At 39.5% G+C, this 18,438-nt stretch overlaps 3 protein-coding genes across 4 annotated transcripts; 1 reads left to right on the forward strand and 2 right to left on the reverse strand.

The window, feature by feature from the left end:
- Window positions 1–458: 458 nt before the first annotated feature.
- Window positions 459–5,641, reverse strand: LOC135466384 (heat shock 70 kDa protein 13-like). Its single transcript, XM_064743829.1, has 7 exons — window positions 5,337–5,641; window positions 4,585–4,674; window positions 4,148–4,253; window positions 3,425–3,569; window positions 2,399–2,618; window positions 2,064–2,234; window positions 459–1,022 (listed from the first exon to the last, which is right to left on the reverse strand). The coding sequence occupies exons 1-7, from the start codon at window positions 5,359–5,361 to the stop codon at window positions 481–483; spliced, it is 1,299 nt and encodes a 432-aa protein (XP_064599899.1). The 5' UTR covers window positions 5,362–5,641; the 3' UTR covers window positions 459–480.
- A 630-nt stretch (window positions 5,642–6,271) lies between these two features.
- On the forward strand, window positions 6,272–12,065 carry LOC135468875 (ciliary-associated calcium-binding coiled-coil protein 1-like). Of its 2 annotated transcripts, XM_064747334.1 has the most exons (9): window positions 6,272–6,456; window positions 7,279–7,314; window positions 8,495–8,598; window positions 9,193–9,362; window positions 9,751–9,895; window positions 10,239–10,311; window positions 10,594–10,713; window positions 11,080–11,202; window positions 11,644–12,065. In XM_064747334.1, the coding sequence occupies exons 1-9, from the start codon at window positions 6,430–6,432 to the stop codon at window positions 11,725–11,727; spliced, it is 882 nt and encodes a 293-aa protein (XP_064603404.1). In that variant the 5' UTR covers window positions 6,272–6,429; the 3' UTR covers window positions 11,728–12,065. The 2 variants fall into 2 exon arrangements, with proteins under 2 accessions (XP_064603404.1, XP_064603403.1); XM_064747333.1 differs by lacking the exons at window positions 6,272–6,456; window positions 7,279–7,314 and adding an exon at window positions 8,051–8,180.
- A 1,714-nt stretch (window positions 12,066–13,779) lies between these two features.
- LOC135467527 (cGMP-dependent protein kinase egl-4-like) lies at window positions 13,780–15,105 on the reverse strand. The gene has a single exon (XM_064745299.1). It carries the CDS (start codon window positions 15,103–15,105, stop codon window positions 13,780–13,782), a length of 1,326 nt encoding a protein of 441 aa, XP_064601369.1.
- Window positions 15,106–18,438: the final 3,333 nt, after the last annotated feature.

Genomic DNA, 18,438 nt, shown 5'->3' on the forward strand with positions numbered 1-18,438 from the left:
TTCCTATTCAGTACTAGTGTACTCGTGGAAACTGTTTTCATAAACAGTACTGCAATTCCTTTAAGACTGCCAAACTTTCCTGAATCGAAAATGAAATAAAAAAAATGAAGAAGGCCATTGTACTGTGATTGGTAGAGGGTTAACAGAGAAGAGAGTTTTTTTGTATGTTCTGTACATCCTGCTCAAGAAACAAGTAACAAACCGTAGCAATTTCTGTGGAATCCATTCCAATCAACGCCCATATTTTGCTATAGCTCGGTTTGCACACACAATTTTCTGTCCACATCCTTAAAAAAACACCCTTCAAACAGATTAATCAGTGCTTGATCTTCTTATGAACGATTTAGGCTATTTTTGATCAGAAAGGGATCATCACTGATATAAATTGGATTATGCCATGACTTTCGCTTTGAGATCAAGGCAAAAGTACACACTTTTATGAACAAAAAAGTCTTCAGTATCATTTAAAATAATTTATTATCAAGACATTTGTATTTTCCGGACTCTGGAAGGGAGCTCCACAGCGCTGACAGTCAGAGGCCACATCCCACCAATAATCCCTGCCTGAATGGAAACCCCAACTGCCACAGCTGCTTCTGGGTCAATTGAGGTGTTCGGTTTTTTGTTGAAGTATGTCTGGATTATCTCCCTTACTTTTGGAATGCGAGTTGAGCCTCCCACTAACACAATCTCATCTACATCGTCTTTGAGTAATTCCACTGACTCCAACACTTTTGATATCGGCTCCAGAACCTTTTTGAAAAGATCTGAATTGATTTCCTCAAACTTAGTCCTTGTCACAACTTCTTTGAATTCTGTCTTTTCTGGGAATGATTCAAGTGGTAAGTGAATTTCGGCTCTGTCCTTGTAGGTCAAGCTGAGCTTCGCAGCTTCTACGTGAAGACGCAGATTTTGCAAGTCCTCCTTGTCCACCAGATCTCTACCATAGCGTCTGTTGATTATATCCAATAAGTACAACATCAGCCGCTGGTTGAAATCCTGTCCACCCAAGCGGTTGTTACCTGGCAAAGACATCAACCAAAATGAACAGTGTAAAATATACATTTATATTTTGGATCGTACGTGGGAAAGTCTATCTGCTGATGATTGTCAGTTTCCTCCCACCATAACGCTGTCCGCAGCCCTGTAAGTGAAATACTCTTGAGTATGACGCAAACCACTGACCAAGTACCGGTATAATATGACCGGCGGTACGGCCATGCATATTAATTCTGACCGGGATGGTCAATCTTTGAGTTGTCCAGTAATTGTCCATTATATGGTCACCACAATGGAACAACAGCCACACTCCAAGCCCTGTGTAGTCAACATTGGTTCATTATTATAGCTGTAAAATGGAGAGTGGATGGAGAGACCGGGCCTCAGAGGTTCATCTTAGTCAACTCTCCAGCCCGATCCTAACTTGTCCCTCTAGCAGAGAGCACTGTTTATATATAATCTCTAACAATACAAACCTTACTTAACCAGGGGTAACCGTGCTGTTGACTTAAACAATAGTTTCTGTATAATCATTCTCAGACACTTGGTAGATTACATTCAATGTTACATCCTTATAAACAAATTAGGTGCTGTAGTGACATACGTGCATGTAAAATGTATACCAATTCTTTGGTCATAATAAAATCAAGCAAGTATATTATGAATTTTAATTAATCAGAATTTGCTGTATTTTAATCAAAGATATGCATCTGCAGTGAATAAAATGACATTAAGAATAATACAACTTTTAAATGGGTTTTCAGATAAGCCTACTTTAGGGCTGGAAGACTAACTATTTTTGTCTTGAATATTACATGTCTATAAAGATGCAGGGATTAGAGGAAGTTCGGCCTACAACACACTGAATGTTTCACGAGTTGTACTGATGTACATCATTGTGTTACATTGTGTTAAGCTTCCATTAAAATACATTCTGTCATGCAAAAAAGACATCAGCAAATCTGCATTTTAGAGCGACGTTCTGTATATTTTGCACCATTGTATGATGTTGTATCTCACTTTACCTCGAGCATGGACCATCCTCTTTACCAGTGAACTCTTACCTGCCATGGCCTGGGTGAGGAACATGCCCCCCTGGACACTGAGCAGCGACACGTCCAGCGTGCCTCCTCCCAGGTCCACAACTAGGATTGTCTGCAGGCTGGGGTGTTTGTGTAGTCCATATGCTAGAGCCGCAGCTGTGGGTTCATTGATGATTCTGAACACCTCAAGACCTGAAATATAGAAAATATGCGACTGCTGGATTGTTGGATAGGACTACAACAATACCCTTTTTAAAAACTCTAGAAACCAAATTGCTGGCAGAACTTTAAAGTTTTATTTTATAGACTTTAAATTATGTTTATGTTGTGCAACAAATATACATTAGGACACCTACCAGCTATATTGGCCGCTTTTCTGGTGTAATTTCTTTGTAAGTCATCAAACTCTGCCGGCACAGACATGACGGCCTTGGTAACAGGAACTGTCACGTTACGTTCTGCTGCCTCTTTTAGCGTAGATAACAGGATGGAGCCTACCTCCTCAGGGGTCACTTTTCTCTCCGTCCCATTCACTGACACAACATACCGAATCATGCCATACTCATCTGCTTCCAGCTACAACAAATATCAAAAATTGTGTGTTAAGATTGCTGTCAGACCTTCAGACCATTGAGGAACTTTATTTAGATCATAAAACCATTTAACAGATTCCTTGCATTGTTACAATTACTACTGAGCCACTGGATAGAATAAGAAAATGTATATCTCCCATCCACACTTAAAGTGCCAGTCAAGCTTCAAGAATTGTTTAAAATGATGTGAACAAAACCATATCAAGCAGACCTAACATCATCATTCAAAAGGATGTACAATGGAAATAATACTATTCAACTATGTATTAATTTATTTATTTAACTGGTGTTTTACGTCGAATTCAAGAATATTTCACTTATACCCATGACCACCCACAGGGTGCTGCAAGACCATCCCATGTACATTTGGTGAGGAAGCCTTTGTCACTCTACATGTACATTAGCAATCTTGAGCCACACCAGGTAGAAGTACAAAAGACACAAAAATTTCATTTCTCTATGACATATTTGTTTATATAATTGAAGTACGGTATTTTCCACTGTATCTTCTAATCTTTATCAATTAACCCTGCTTTTAAGACAGACAGGTATTGATACTGGTGCAGCTCTCAAAACTTTGCTAGACAATATTACTACACTTTATCTCACAACACAGCTTCCGTCCAGGACACCAAAATAAGACACACATCGATACGATACCAGTATGACCTTGTGTTCCTTTTTGTTAATGACACATAGTAAAAAAAGTAAAATGTTTAATGCTTCTTCTTAACAGAGAATTCAATGCCAAGCTGTTTTTATCAGAGGGGTAAAGTCAGCATGCCTCACCTTAAATGAGTATTGTTTCTGAGCCTCCTTGAGTTCTATTTGTGTATGTGGTTTGCCTATAAACCTCTTTGCATCATACAGCGTGTTCTTTGGGTTATGATCTGCCTGAGCTAAAGCCTTGTATCCCACAACAATACCATCTTCACTGAAGCAACAAACACAGTCATTAAATGAAATTACTTTAAAGGCTGTGTATCCTGCTGGATACTAATACATTGGTTAAGCAACAACATTTGCACAGTAATACAAAATGATTTGATTTATTTTATTTATTCGATTGGTGCTTTTTTATTGGTGCCGTATTCAAGAATATTTCACCTATACGACAAGAAACCCACCACCATTCGCAAGTTGCTGACAGACCTTCTCACATACAGCCTGAGAGGAAACTGGCATAAGGTGGACTTGAACTCTCAGCAAATGCTGCATTGGCAGGAGGTTCCTGAGTTATTGCGCCACGCTGACATGCTAACCCAAAATAATCTGAAAAATATCACTACCACCTTATTAATTTTAACACTATGAAAAGAAAAATAGATTACTTCCATTATATCTTGCGAAAATAATGTTTGATGTTCACTTTTCATATGTAAGTATAAGATGATGTAAATAGGGTTTAACTTGTAGCTATGATATGGGCAAATACATGTATCTATTAAATTTATCCTGCACCAGAAAAATTTACATATAATACTTTCTCAGTAAGTTTCAATACTTCTTTACCTGAAGGCAACAATGCTGGGAATACATTTATGACCATCCTGGACTTCTAAAACATCAGCATTACCTGTTACAGCATGATAAACTCCTACACAGGAGTAAGTCGTTCCTAAAACAGTTCGATTGACAAGTAAGAATCAAAAAATCAAATGTTTCTATGTCAAACAATATAAGCCTACTGATTAGTGAAATATTAACCATCTATGCTTATAACGTTAAATCAGAAGCATCAACAGTTTTGGTGAAATATAATGTCATGTTTAGTGCTCACTGCATAATGAAATAAAACCAAATGATATAGGGTATTGTAATTTTTTTAAACTTTGTAAATTAATAGATTGCGTCAGATAATGGTGGCACAAACAAATATGTTTACTGTCCCATAGAACCCCAGCACAAAAATGATTTTGCTCACTGAGTGATTGAATTAACCAACACACCTAAATCAATACCCACTATCTTGGGTTTGGGAGGAGGAAGATATATCTGAGCAAAGTAACCAGCCAGCAGCAGGGCCAATATTGAAGTACCTGTGAAAAGTAAAGCACGAAAACATACATATGAGGATGACAGCTTTTAAATGTGACATACTGCAATATTACTTAACAGGACATAAGATTTATTTATTTATATATTTATTTATTTGCTTGGTGTTTTACGCCATACTCAAGAATATTTCACTTATATGACCACGGGCAGCATCACAGTGAAAAGAAACCGGGCACAGCCCAGGGGGAAACACACAACCATCCGCAGGTTGCTGAAAGACCTTCCAACTTACGGCCGGAATGAGGAAGCCAGAATGAGCTGGACTTGAACACACAGTGACCACATTGGTGAGAGGCTCCTGGGTCATTGTGCAATGCTGGCGTGCTTACCCCCAGCCACGGCCGGAGGCCTCACAGGAAGTAAGAAAATAAAAGTTAACATTTGAACATATCTTTCACATCAACCTTAATATTTTGACAAAGTAAAGTTAGTTTTAATCCAGATGAATTTTCAATTCACAATAATTATATTCAGATTCAAGGTCTCAATGCTACAGATACTAGGCTCGTACGCCAACACTAGTGAGTACCTGTCGTGAAAATTTAGGAAGCAATTGGCCAACACGCAATCAAATACAAATAAACAAGGATAATGATTAAAACTATACCAATGATATGGCAACAAATTTAGCTCTCAGCCTCACCCAAAATAATAAACGTGGCACCCATGGCCTGTGTTGTCCTGCGTCTGAATGATCGGGGCAGATGTTATCTGACGCTCTTCTGACAGTGACAGTGACACCAGCAACGGCGTTGTTGTTGTTGACCGACTACACATAGAATAACTACGAAACCTGCTTGTAATCGCTCAATGAAACAGTCATCTATCCGGTAAAGTAGTGTATCTTGTCCTTTTGATCAACACTATCGTTTCTCATTGAATCTAGCCATTAAAATTCCATACAAAGTTGTTCCTCTTCGTTAAGCCATATGGATGAAAATGTTTTGACACCTATGCCGGAAGTACACGTGGATTTCGGAATTACCCAATCAAATTTCACCCCGGCCCAAATATATTGACGTTAGGTGTCATTTGTTTAAAGTTGGCGATATAACATCACCAAAGCAGACTTCTAGCACATTATAACACGTGAGAGGTTAATACTTGCTATCCTGATAAGAGAGTTGATCGCAAATTACGTCTGAGTTTAATTGAGCACCGGTACATTTAACAAACTTTAAACCCCACACTCCACTCTCAGGTGCACCACCCACCGCTCTGCATCATTCCGTCAATACATGACCGAAAGACCAAAAGATTGGGCTACCTGCATTCAAAATCTCAGGTGTCAGAGAACTACATTCTTAGCAAAATTACAGATTTTTTTTCACAGACTACACGACTGAATTCTTACATGACCTAGAAAGATCAAGTACATGTAAGGGCCGCCAGGTGTGTAGGTTATGAGTGTCCGCGGCGACCCCCCTGCACTTTTGTAGAGACCCTCCTTGATTGTATATTTCTAATAAGACGTCAACTACATGTTCAATCACGCCAAGCTGTAAATCTTAAGACTGACAATATGTTTTGTTGGCATGGATAGAGGTGCACTGAAACGCTAAGTGGAGCTGTGTGGGGTCGGTAAGCCGAAGTGTTAGTCGCCATTTGAGGTCTTTCTGTCGTCAAATATGTGTTAAGTTTGCTCAAGACAGGTGTCAGACTGGATTAATACCGATTATGATTGATTGATTAAGATGATTTCATGCAAAGGGTTTTAAATATTCCGACGTGAAACAATGTCGAGATCAGCAAAACACGGAAAGGTAAGAGAAAAGCATAGGCACACCTACGTAGTTTCTGCAAACTATGCATGTCTTTCCAAGTTTGACTCCATGTAAATCTACACATTAGGCTATATACCTTACCTGTATACAGACATTAAGCTTACATATTTCAATTTTTATGGTTGGATATTTTGAATTTCTCGAAACTGGCTTAACTAATATCGCCAAATGCATATTAAAATTATATGTTATGTGTGCTGATCAGATTATACATCTTGGTTTTCTGAGAAATTATAATATATTTATAATAATTATAATTTATAACATAAAGTAACTGTTCAACACTACAAAAATGTCAGAAAATAATTGTCGTACGCCCACGTGTACCTATCTTTGGATGCCGGAAAAGTATTTTCTTTAATGAGTAAGACAGTTTAACACCAAGATATACACGTGTACAGATGTATAAAACGAAGTGCAACATACTTTATATATACTTTCCTAATTATACTATTCGAGTTGATGCATGGGGCCACTATGTCGATCTCATTAACTAAAAACGGCAAATAGGAATGTACAGCAATGTTGTCCTGTATATATGCGGCAACGTATGCTAATCTGGGATTAATTATATCCGTTTACATGTTAACTAATCGTTGATTTAATCTTCTTATTGAATTAACAAACTGTTGAGGCATATAAACTCCGACATGTATAAGTCCATATGTATACACATGTACATGGCTGTTCTATATGTCACAACTACTCACATGTACAACCTTACAGATCTTTGTGTGTAGCCAAGGCGAACGTAACTGAGTTAACCAATGTGTAAAAGAATTTGTTACCATGCTGTTTCAGAAAGGTAAAGACAAGCGACATGCCAAAGACCATGCGGTAAGTAATGTATAGGACACGCCAATATTTAGCTCAAACTACTTTGAACATAATTACTCCGATCTAGACTATGGCTGTTTTCCTTGTTCTGACTTCACAGGACTTCAACTTGGCAGTATATGTATAATAAGCATATGAAGTCATATTTTGTATCTTTGAATTGAAAGCAGGCCTAGTATGACTATCAATCGACTATTTCAGCACAAAAGGTGAGGGTTCAGGGACCGCATAGGCCCCGGAAGCTTTGGGATTCTAGACGATTGGAGATGCCCTAAAATCGTTTTACGGGGTTTTTATCCTTCACATTTTTGTCCATTGTAAATTTATGTACCTAACAGACCTGTGTATGGGCCTATTTTTTAATTTTTTTTTTATCATTTTTTTTTTATGAAAAGTGATACGGCTAAGACCGTACGGACCTACAGCTTCAGTTTCGATCGAGCAGACATGTATGTCAGAATAATGTTTTGAGTGCAGCCTCAGTGATTAGGCTTTGGCTATAAATTGGCGAATCTCACGTGTAATACTTCGAGATTACTGCGGGTAAAATTAAATAAAAAGATATAACTTGAAAAAAAAAAGCAATAGAAGAAAAGGAGAATAAAACTGTTGTGTACTTTTAATTGCGAAATGAATGTCTTGTAATCTGTCTTTTAACATTGGTTAACTTACCCCTACTCAATGCCAGCAAGTACTCTCTTCTGGCTGGAGGTAGGAAGTTCTCACATAGCAACCGTGTCAAAATGGCCACGAAGAGTCAGACTAAACTCGGCGGCGCACAGAAAACCAGCAGTAAACCTTCTCTGACCTCGATGAACACAGTTTCGTCGGTAAAAAACCTTAAAAATGTGCCTGGGAAAGTGGAGGTAATCATTTTCAAAAACCCAGTGACGACATTTGCTGAGAAACGGTTATCATCGTCGTGTCGAAAACTGAACATTTTGTAATACTCTAGGGTTTGTGTGGTAATGTGCAAAAAATGGAGTGAACGGTTCAAAGTAAACATTTATGAATTATTTGATCGTCCAGTATGTACGTCACAGTATACTCGTATATAGGAAAGAATGTGACAGAGAGAAATGAAGACAGAAATAAGACGTAGCATTGTGTGTAAGACTGGTAACTTACAGGATTTATTACGTATTTGCTTTTGTTTAAATTTGATTTGATTTTTTTGTAGGAGGATGTTCCACAAGGAGAGAAAGAAGGAGCTTTGGCTTTTCAGGTGTTATCTGAGCAGAATACCAAAGAAATACTGGGTCTATCTATAGAGGACATACAAAGGTCAATACTGATTTAAGTATAGCAACTTGTTTTCATTATCAGGCTTTTTCTCCCTTTTCATCAGGCTCATAATATTCTTCATGTAATGTTGTAAGTTCTTGCAATGGGACTATAATTAAAAAAAAAAGCTCTCAACACTATAATCTCCACTGTAAATAGGGACCCACTCAGATTGAACAATGTTGAAGTGTACCTGTCAGATAAGATTTATTTATTTATATGATTGGTGTTCTACACTGTACTCAAGAAATGGCGGCCAGCATTATGGTGGCAGGAAGTTAGGCAGAGCCTGGGGGAAACCCAGCACCATCCACAGGCAGCTGACAGGCTTTCCCACATATGGCCGGAGAGGAAGCCAGCATGAGCTTGACTTGAACTCACAGCGACCGCATTGGTGGGAGGCTTCTGGGTCATTGCGCTGTGCTGGTGTGCTAACCCTCTCAGCCACAGAGGTCCCTGTGAGATAAGACATTATTGGGGAAAAAAGATATGGGTGATTTTTCCATGTTTTTTGTCGAAATACCATGTTTTCATTCACTAGCTGTTATATTTAGCCGGATTAAATACTGAATTCTGTGTGATTTTCTCTTGCAGAAAGTTAGCTGAGCTATTTTCCCTGACTCAACACAGTGTTGACTTAAAAGATGGAGCCATTCTAGATTACTTCACATGTGGAGTTTACTGGGCTAAGGGGATGTCATTCACTTTACGACAGACATCTGGATTCTTCACACTACTTCATACACTTTTAGAAAATGTTAAAGGTACATTTTTTTTATATTGAAACATGTCGTACATGTATTTAATTATGCCTATCAAGTGCTACAGATGCATGAACTGCTATAAGATAACTATACAAGGGTATCCATCATGAAAAGTATTTAAAAATATACAATTTGACAATGAAGCACTGTGTAATGAAATTCACTGGTATATTATTTGGCATGAATTAGCTTATGCCTGAGAGACAGTACATCAGGCAGTGTGTTATTTCTTTGTAAGTGTATATAATATCAAAAACTAAACACTTCATAACCTGTGAATATTACTGTAGAAACCAAGAAAAAGACATTTTATTATGGTATGCCCATTTTGACTGCACACAGGGCAGTGTAAGAATTGCATGACAAAATTTTCCAGTCATTGTTACAGATCACCACTTGTCACTGGTTGACAACATGAAGGCGTTCAAGAAGATGATGTCTGGAATTGGTGTGGAATCACCGCTTTCAAGTGGAGGACTGGATTTCTTCGATGTGGATCATGCCAAGCTTATATCGGATTATGTCTTTACAAGGTTAGCGTAGATCAATGCATGGCTTCACTAAATCATTACTTTGACACACTTGACCTAATGCCAACAAGTTTTGCAGTTTTCAGCATTTCAGATGTTTTTTGTTTCTACCGTGTTTTGAGTACATTCTTTTTAGAGAATACAAATTTATGTACATGTATATGGAAAGTTTACATTTATATCTAGCAAAAAGTTATTTCGGAAAAAATGTGTTTGAGGGTTGTTTAGATGTGACAGTAGAGCTGGAGTTCTAAGTTTAATTTATAAGTGAGCTCATCCAATAACATGTATCCCACTATACATTTATAAAATGTTGAAACACATCATCTGTACTTTTGTTTTGTAGTTTCTTCCAGCACTATAAGCTATATGAGTTTGTGTTCAGTCACACACAAGCAGAAGAAATCATAGGAGCTGATGTAAGTGCATATATAGACCTGCAGATTTTTATTTTTTTTCACTTTCCTAAAGAGGCATGTCTTTGTCATTTCTGACCTAGTGTGCTGTAGCTCAATTTATTTGCACGAGCAAAATTTATTTTCAACACACAGAGACACAGTTCTGACAACACATGTGTAAAAATGTTTGGTGAAATTGAATCATGAAGCTGTCTATAAAAAGCGTTATGTAGCGACTGCATACATTTGAATGATGGTGGTGCTGCAAATTATTTGTCTCAATATTTATTTCCAATTTTGCAGCTGGACATTGAAGTTGCTAAACCATCAGAGTTGCCATACCCTGCCCCATTGGATGAAGGTGTCAGTGAGGAGATGTATCAGAGTTACATTGCCACTCCCCCTCCGTCTCCAGAGCCTGTGGTGTGTATAGTCGCCTGTTTGATCATTTTAATGCCTGAATAAAAGGCTATTTAACTCATGCCTATTCTTTATTTATTGTACAGAAGATGTAATGCAGCCAGTGACTTCTTGATTCTGTATGCTAAACCAGAGCTTGAATTTAAACGCATGATGTTAAGAAATCTATTACAAGTAACATATGGACAATAAAGGCTAAAATATCCCACGAAATAATGGGAGTCAAAGGCTTCCAGACTTCCTGGTTTAGCTTAGAGAATAAAGATGTGGTATTTTTGTGAAATTATTGTATGAATATTATAGATAAAATTCATTTCTATAAAATGAATTCATCATGAGGTAATGGGAGAAAAAAAATGCTTTTTGTAGGTGGTACCAGAGGTCAAAATTGACCCAATAGAGACGGAGACAAATATCTTTGAGGAGTTGACAGTAGATGACGTAAGAGAAGTGGTGGAGAGTGTGGCACAGGAAATGCTGACAGGACTACAGGTAACTTAAATATATTTTACAAGGGTTATGCAGTAACAGTGTATGTCTTTTTCATGACTTGTCTTCATATAGAATGTTCAGTTTGGGCTTTTTGTCAAGGGATTTGTCATGTAACTGGCAAGGTAGTAAGATCTCTTTAGCCTGGTTGTTGTAGTTTCATCTTTTGTGTACTATACTTACCTAAACATGACAGTATATTAATCTTTAGTGACGGTGGGCCAAGGATATTACTAATAACTATGTAACCATGAGGTCAGAGCAGGACTTTACAATTTTAGTACACAAATGCTTGTAATCACAGAAATCGGAATAGATGGAGACAATATGCAAAGTGACATGTTTAATTTGGCAAGAAGTGAAATAAATGACTGGAAATTTAGGATAGTTTTCAATATACCAGTGGTGAATTTATGGAGTTCTGTTTTTTTGTGTTTTTAACAGACTGAATTACTCAAAAAACTGCGAAACAAGGAGGGGGATATTTTAGCTCGGATCAACAAAATCCATCAGGTAGCAGAGACTTGAGTGCAGAAATTTACAATGAATTTACTTTGTTTTGTATATATACATCAAATATTGATAAACTTCAAAGTCAAAACTTTCAAAACATAACAAGAACTCCCCATGTCCTAAAGGGGAAAAGGTAATGTTAAGTATTCTTTTTAAAGCAGTACATAGTTTTATGTATTGATCTCTTGTAAGCCACCTAATCACACATCTGTCTCAAGTGAAAAACGTTGACAGATAGAATGTAACCAGCATTTCTCCATTCTCTGTTAAACCTGAACTGTGATAAAAAGAACGGTTACTTGAAACTTAATTGCCTACTTTCTTGTTATGGTGAATTAAATAAACGTGTACAATACCATTTTGCAGGTGTCTGGATTGCATAAACAAGCTGTGTGTAAATGAATATCTATTTATTTTATTTATTTGATTGGTGTTTTATGCGGCAATCAAGAATATTTCACGTATATGACGGCGACCAGCATTATGGTGGGAGGAAACCAGGCAGAGCCTGGAGGAACTCACGACCATCTGCAGGTTGCTGGCAGACCTTCCCACTGACGGCCGGAGAGGAAGCCAGCATGACGTTGACTTGAACTCACAGCGATCACATTAGTGAGAGACTTCTGGGTCATTACGCTGCTCTAGCACGCTAACCAACTGAGCCACGAAGGCCCCGTGTAAATGAATAATACATGTGACTGTTACTGATCTTATGCTGGATTTACATTTAGGTGGGTGACAAATTCTGTACACAGATGAAATGGGTTGTATGTGTTTAAGGCAAATGGCAAGCATGACGGTGTCCAGTTTAATGTATTATCTGTCCAGTGAATAATTCAATCAATCAATCTATCCACCAGTCATATTGTTCGCCCTTGAAACGGCTGTCCTGAAAAACCACGTGGACTGAGTTTTCTTTGTCACAGGTGTGATAGGATCTTTACTTAACCGCTTATACTCAGCTCATTGATTTATTTGATTGGTGTTCCGTAAGGAAGAACATTTCACATATATGGCCGTAGCCAGGTTTATAGGCTGAGGCAACAGAGCATGGGGAAAAACTGTCGCAGTAACCCGTTTTACTTATTTGTCCCATGGCTACGCCTAGCACAAGTACCATGGCGACTCTGGGTGAACGCGTGGAAGTTACGCCAAACGCAAGTTGTGAATGCTCTGCACAAGCGGCCCATGTTGCTGACAAATCTCCTGTTGTGAGAAAACCGGGCACAACCAGGCACATGCTCGTCAGGCTGATAAAAATCTCCCGGTTGAGAAAAACGAGAGGGAGAAAACCCGGAGGCAACCATCACACATGCTTGCCGTTGTGTGAAAACCAGACAAAATTAGAAAGGTAACTATCACGTGCATTCGCCAGACTCCTAAATACCCTGTTGTGTGTGGCTATATCATAATGTCAGTTAACCGGGAACTGGGAGATAACCTTACTGACATCAAACCAGCCGAGTCTGAATTCGAACACGCGACATTGTTAGTCGAGATATACATGTGTTGTAATCTAAGCCGAAGAGACAGTATAAACCCAGTACGGAATAAAGAGAACATATAAAATGTTCATCCGTAACACTGATTAATTCAACATATAGTACACGTGTATTTAGGAGTTTAGGGCAAATAAGCTTTGAACTGTTATGTTTGCACATACGTGATGTCATCTCAAATATCACTCCTTATCATGGCCAAACGAAATGGCGAGATAAACGGAGTGAATATCCACGAGTCTTTAGGATTAATTTACATTACTCGTGTTTTAAGAAAACATAAATAAATAAACAGATAGATTAATATCTCGAGTAAAGAATTAGGTCTATCACACACACAAAGAAAAATATTACGTAATATTTTTATCAAAGTCATATCAGCTGACCATAAATTTAAAAAAAAAAAAAACAACAGATATGCATACTGTATAGACCCCTGATACAAAAAAAACTCACTTGTTTCATACAACAAACAACAAAATTTCAATTTTTCAGGATGAGTTGAACACCTGAATGGCGTTTATTTCTTGACGGATACAGTCTGGTTGTCCCTTACATTGTTTATACTTTATGTGTCTTTGCGCCTTGTGAACGTCCCTTTCCTTGGTTGTTGTTTGGAGGTGCCGCGCCACTCTTCCATCACTTTCATGAAAACGTCACACAGTGGAGATTTCCTCCCAGAAACCCTGTCCTTTACAGTATCCCAGTCATTGGGTTGGAATAGCCCATGCCTCATCACCTCAACCACACCCTGAGTGGAACCAAGACGCCTGGATTTGTCAATATGTAATTGGGATGATACGAAATCTGCAGCAAGAGGGGAAAAGTTTTGTACGTCAAAGATAACTTCACGACATACGGCCGTTTCATCATTCAATGTTTCCATCAGTACATGGGGATAAGTGCCTGAAATAATCTCATAATATGTGGAAACTGACGCCCACAAATCCGCCATTCTGTCTACTACAAGATTCAGATGCACCTCAGGGGAGGCATATTCAGTCGTGTAGCAATGGGGGCGAAGACCCTGCTGAACACAAAGGGCGCCCCCGAAGTCGCCCAGTACCGGGTTGCCACTGCTGTCAATGAAGATGTTTTCTGGTTTTATGTCCATATGTACTACGCCAAGATTGTGCACTGTAAAGATGGCCACCAGTACATGCAGAATAATGAACTTAGCCTCAGGTTCCCCGATGATTTTCCTGTCGGAGTCCAAGCGAAGCCAAAAGCCTAGATCTCTCAGGTGGTAAAGTGGCATGTAGAGGTATATGGTGGTTCTGGAGGTGAAACAGGCCAACAGTTTCACCACAAAATCATTCTGGCATCGCAACATAGTGCTGGCTTCTTGGTATCCGATAATAGTGGTCATGGACTTCCTGATGAACTTGCCACTAATGCCAGGAGATGAGGTGACAACGTCGATGTCTCTCATAAAACCGTGTAGAAGAGTTACCAGGACTTTAACTCGGGTAGGACGAATCCGAGCCCACTGCTCGGAAGCAGCAAAAATCAAGTTGACTTCGCCCGGTTGTTGAGTTACATCATATATCTGGTCGGATACAATCTGGCGGCTGTCCTCCTGACTGGAGTATGAGCCGTTGTCACCAGAGCCTTGGCTCGAACTGAGCGGTTTTACTGTTATGAGTCTGGGTTTGGCACCCACGTCATTGTCCGCAAAACTCGCGGAAACCCACTGGTGCTTACAGTCTGTCTCAGGTTGAGCCTCTTGTCGGCGTGAGGTGGCTACACTACCATCCAAAACACACTTGACAGGCACAATGTCCTCTTCCACTTCGCTCTTCATCTGCCCACATTGACACATTGTAAATATTCTTCTCGTTATCTTCACCATTTGTTCAGAGAAACGTCTGAACCTAGCGAATCGTCGACCCATCTTAAAGTAATCAGTAATCGCTGAGCGCTTTCCTTATGTTACGTCTGTAAACGTGAGTCACTTAACGTAGTTGCTCGTGGAGACGACAATGGGTGAAGAATCACGGGATATTGAGTGACGTCACACTACAATGAAACGTCTATGGTGACGTGTTGGGCTACTGGCGTAGCAATAAATTGATAAAGGACACGTCCGATGGCTCGTTGCGTGTTCCTTTGTCGGTGAAAGCAGTTACGACGTCATGATGTCACAGACAGATTTAACATATGTAATCATTAAGTGAAACTGCCTTCGGTGCTTCCGTCTTAAAATACAGAATGACTGCAATGATTCAGCATGAAATAACATATTCATAAGAAAAGACAAGACTGAAGACAAGACTAAATATACACACGCATCGATGAAGTACCCGACTGGACGTTTAAAGAGCCTAACTTTTAACATTGCACAACCGATAATATTGCACACCTGAGATATCGAAGTGATGTAAGTAAGCTAAATTGTGCACGTTAAAACAATGGAAAGCATGTTTTCGGTTTCAACGAATTTTTACAGCCCGAGAAGGCTGGTGTTTTTCGAATCAGTCATCCAAACCTTATTTTGCCTTTTAACCATATGTGCATGAGGTACGAGTACCGCGGTGCTGTGTTTCCAGTTGCTTCAACATGGCGCATCCTTTGATCTCGTAAGAATTCCAGATTAAAGGGTGATTTATAGAGTTATCAACGACGTCATAATAATTATCAGTGGGTGTTTAGGTATGTTTCCACCCTTCCACCTAAACAACTCGAGGTATATTTGTTGTTTTTTTCTTTTAACGACCCGGTTTCCACCCGCCATCATTATCCTGGCTGCCGGCCCCGCTAGCACAGTTGGTAGAGCGTCCGCTTCGAGAGCGGTAGATACAGGGTCAATACTCGAGTCACACCTAAGACTTTAAAAGACGAAGTTGCAGCTTCCTCGCTTGGCGTTCAGCATGAAAGGGATAGTGCAACTACTGCTTGACCCGTATCAGTATAATGGCACTGGCGCGGCGGCTTGCTTGCCTTCGGTAAGGCGTCTCAGTAAAGCAGCACTAGATGAAAGAGCGGTGGAAATCCGTCCTGCAACTAGGAGGCACATTACATGCATTCTAAGGATTCCTTCGTCGTCATATGACTGAAAATTTGTAAGTACGACGTTTAACTCCAAGCACTCACTCACTCACTCACTCACTCACTGATTATCCTGGTCGCCATCAAACTGTTGATATAGTCTTGAGCACGGCGTAAAACTCCAATCGAATAAATAAATAAATCCCTCAACGACATAATAAAGAAATTTTCCCTGATACCATGCGGTTATAGATTTATTAAGATGCAGATCTTTAGCTGTTAGTGACGAACATATAATCGTGGGAATTGTGGGAAGGAAGACAAGTCGTAGTCCTACGTGCATCAAACGATACAGGGCAAAGCGCACAATGAGTGCCGTAGAATGCTTATTTATCACCAAAGCCATGGAGTAGATTCCATATGCAATTATCGAATTCATTGTGGACATTATATTACAGTAGTCCAGTACCCATTCGAGATCACGCGCCTTTCTACGTGATCCTACGGTACCCAGACAAGGCTCGTGCATAGATAAGCGCCACCAGCGCAATGATTTCCCCTCAAATTTGGGAATAATTGTTGATAAAGAAGAATCAGATATTTAATAAATATTTTCAGCTTCCTCGAGTCTAAATCTACCCCAGTGGTACATAAATCAATCAACTACCTGCATCTGAATTAATCAAAAACATCAAAAATAAAAATGAACTCACATATTAGCTAATGAATATTAAGTTATTCAACATGGCGGCGCCCACCAAAGACGGCATGAAAACTGAGTTCGAAGAAGTAATCGTGTATGCTAAGGCAAGCAGTGGCTTTTCTGCAGACTTAAAGACAAAGCAGGTCACCGCTCTTCGTACGGCATGTAAGCAACGTGATGTCATTGCAGTGTAATCGACTGGCTATGGTAGAAGTCTTGTATATCAGCTTATGCCAACCAGTAGGTCAACCAGCGTCGAGAACACATTGAAGAGCCCACGATAACTATTGTTGTATCGCTTGTGAATTCTGTTTTGCAAAATCAATGGTAATGGTGTAAATACATTTAAATTGCTATGGTACAGCTGGAGCACAGACACCTGTAAATAGAGTAATGAGTAATACTCAACGGTTCAGTACGTTCGCCATCATGTGCAGTTGTTTACAGAAGGCGAAAATAGTCATCTGGGATCAGGTGAGGTAATGCACGAGCCTCGCTTTCGTCGTCGCTGTTGTAAGAAGTAAGGCGCCCAGGCGTATTAGAGATGTAATCTCAACGGAGGCAGTAGGTTTTAGAATGGCCCAGTACCTGGACCCTCGTTACCTCCCCTGATCTGACAACAGGGTCCTAATAGGTCACACATACTATCTATAGATGCAGATACAATGTCGTACTCCTTACAAGGCATGTGCCGCTCTCTACTTTTGGCTTTACATCACTGTCAACAAAAGACAAGCTTGACTACTGGAGCCTGGAGACGCACGTTTAGGCTTAGCCTCATCACTCGCGTCCTCCCACGAAACTCTTTAATTTATTGATTTATTGATTTATTTATTTATTTGATTGGTGTTTTACGCTTTACTCAAGAATATTTCACTTATTTGATGGCAGTCAGCGTTATGGTGGGAGGAAACCAGGCAGAGCCTGGAGGAACCCACGACCATACGCAGGTTGCTGGCAGACATTCCCACTTACGGCCGGAGAGGAAGCCAGCATGAACTGGACTTGAACTCAAAGCGATCACTTTAGTGAGAGACTTATGGGTCATTACGCTGCGCTAGCACGCTAACCAACTGAGCCACGAAGGCCCCGTGTAAATGAATAATACATGTGACTGTTACTGATCTTATGCTGGATTTACATTTAGGTGGGTGACAAATTCTGTACACAGATGAAATGGGTTGTATGTGTTTAAGGCATGCGGCAAGCATGACGGTGTCCAGTTTAATATATTATCTGTCCAGTGAATAATTCAATCAATCAATCTGTCCACCAGTCATATTGTTCGCCCTTGAAACGGCTGTCCTGAAAAACCACGTGGACTGAGTTTTCTTTGTCACAGGTGTGATAGGATCTTTACTTAACCGCTTATACTCAGGTCATTGATTTATTTGATTGGTGTTCCGTAAGGAAGAACGTTTCACATATATGGCCGTAGCCAGGTTTATAGGCTGAGGCAACAGAGCATGGGGAAAAACTGTCGCAGTAACCCGTTTTACTTATTTGTCCCATGGCTACGCCTAGCACAAGTACCAT

Source organism: Liolophura sinensis, chromosome 6 (genome assembly GCF_032854445.1).
Source record: "Liolophura sinensis isolate JHLJ2023 chromosome 6, CUHK_Ljap_v2, whole genome shotgun sequence".
In the NCBI taxonomy this organism is placed as follows: Eukaryota; Metazoa; Mollusca; class Polyplacophora; order Chitonida; family Chitonidae; genus Liolophura; species Liolophura sinensis.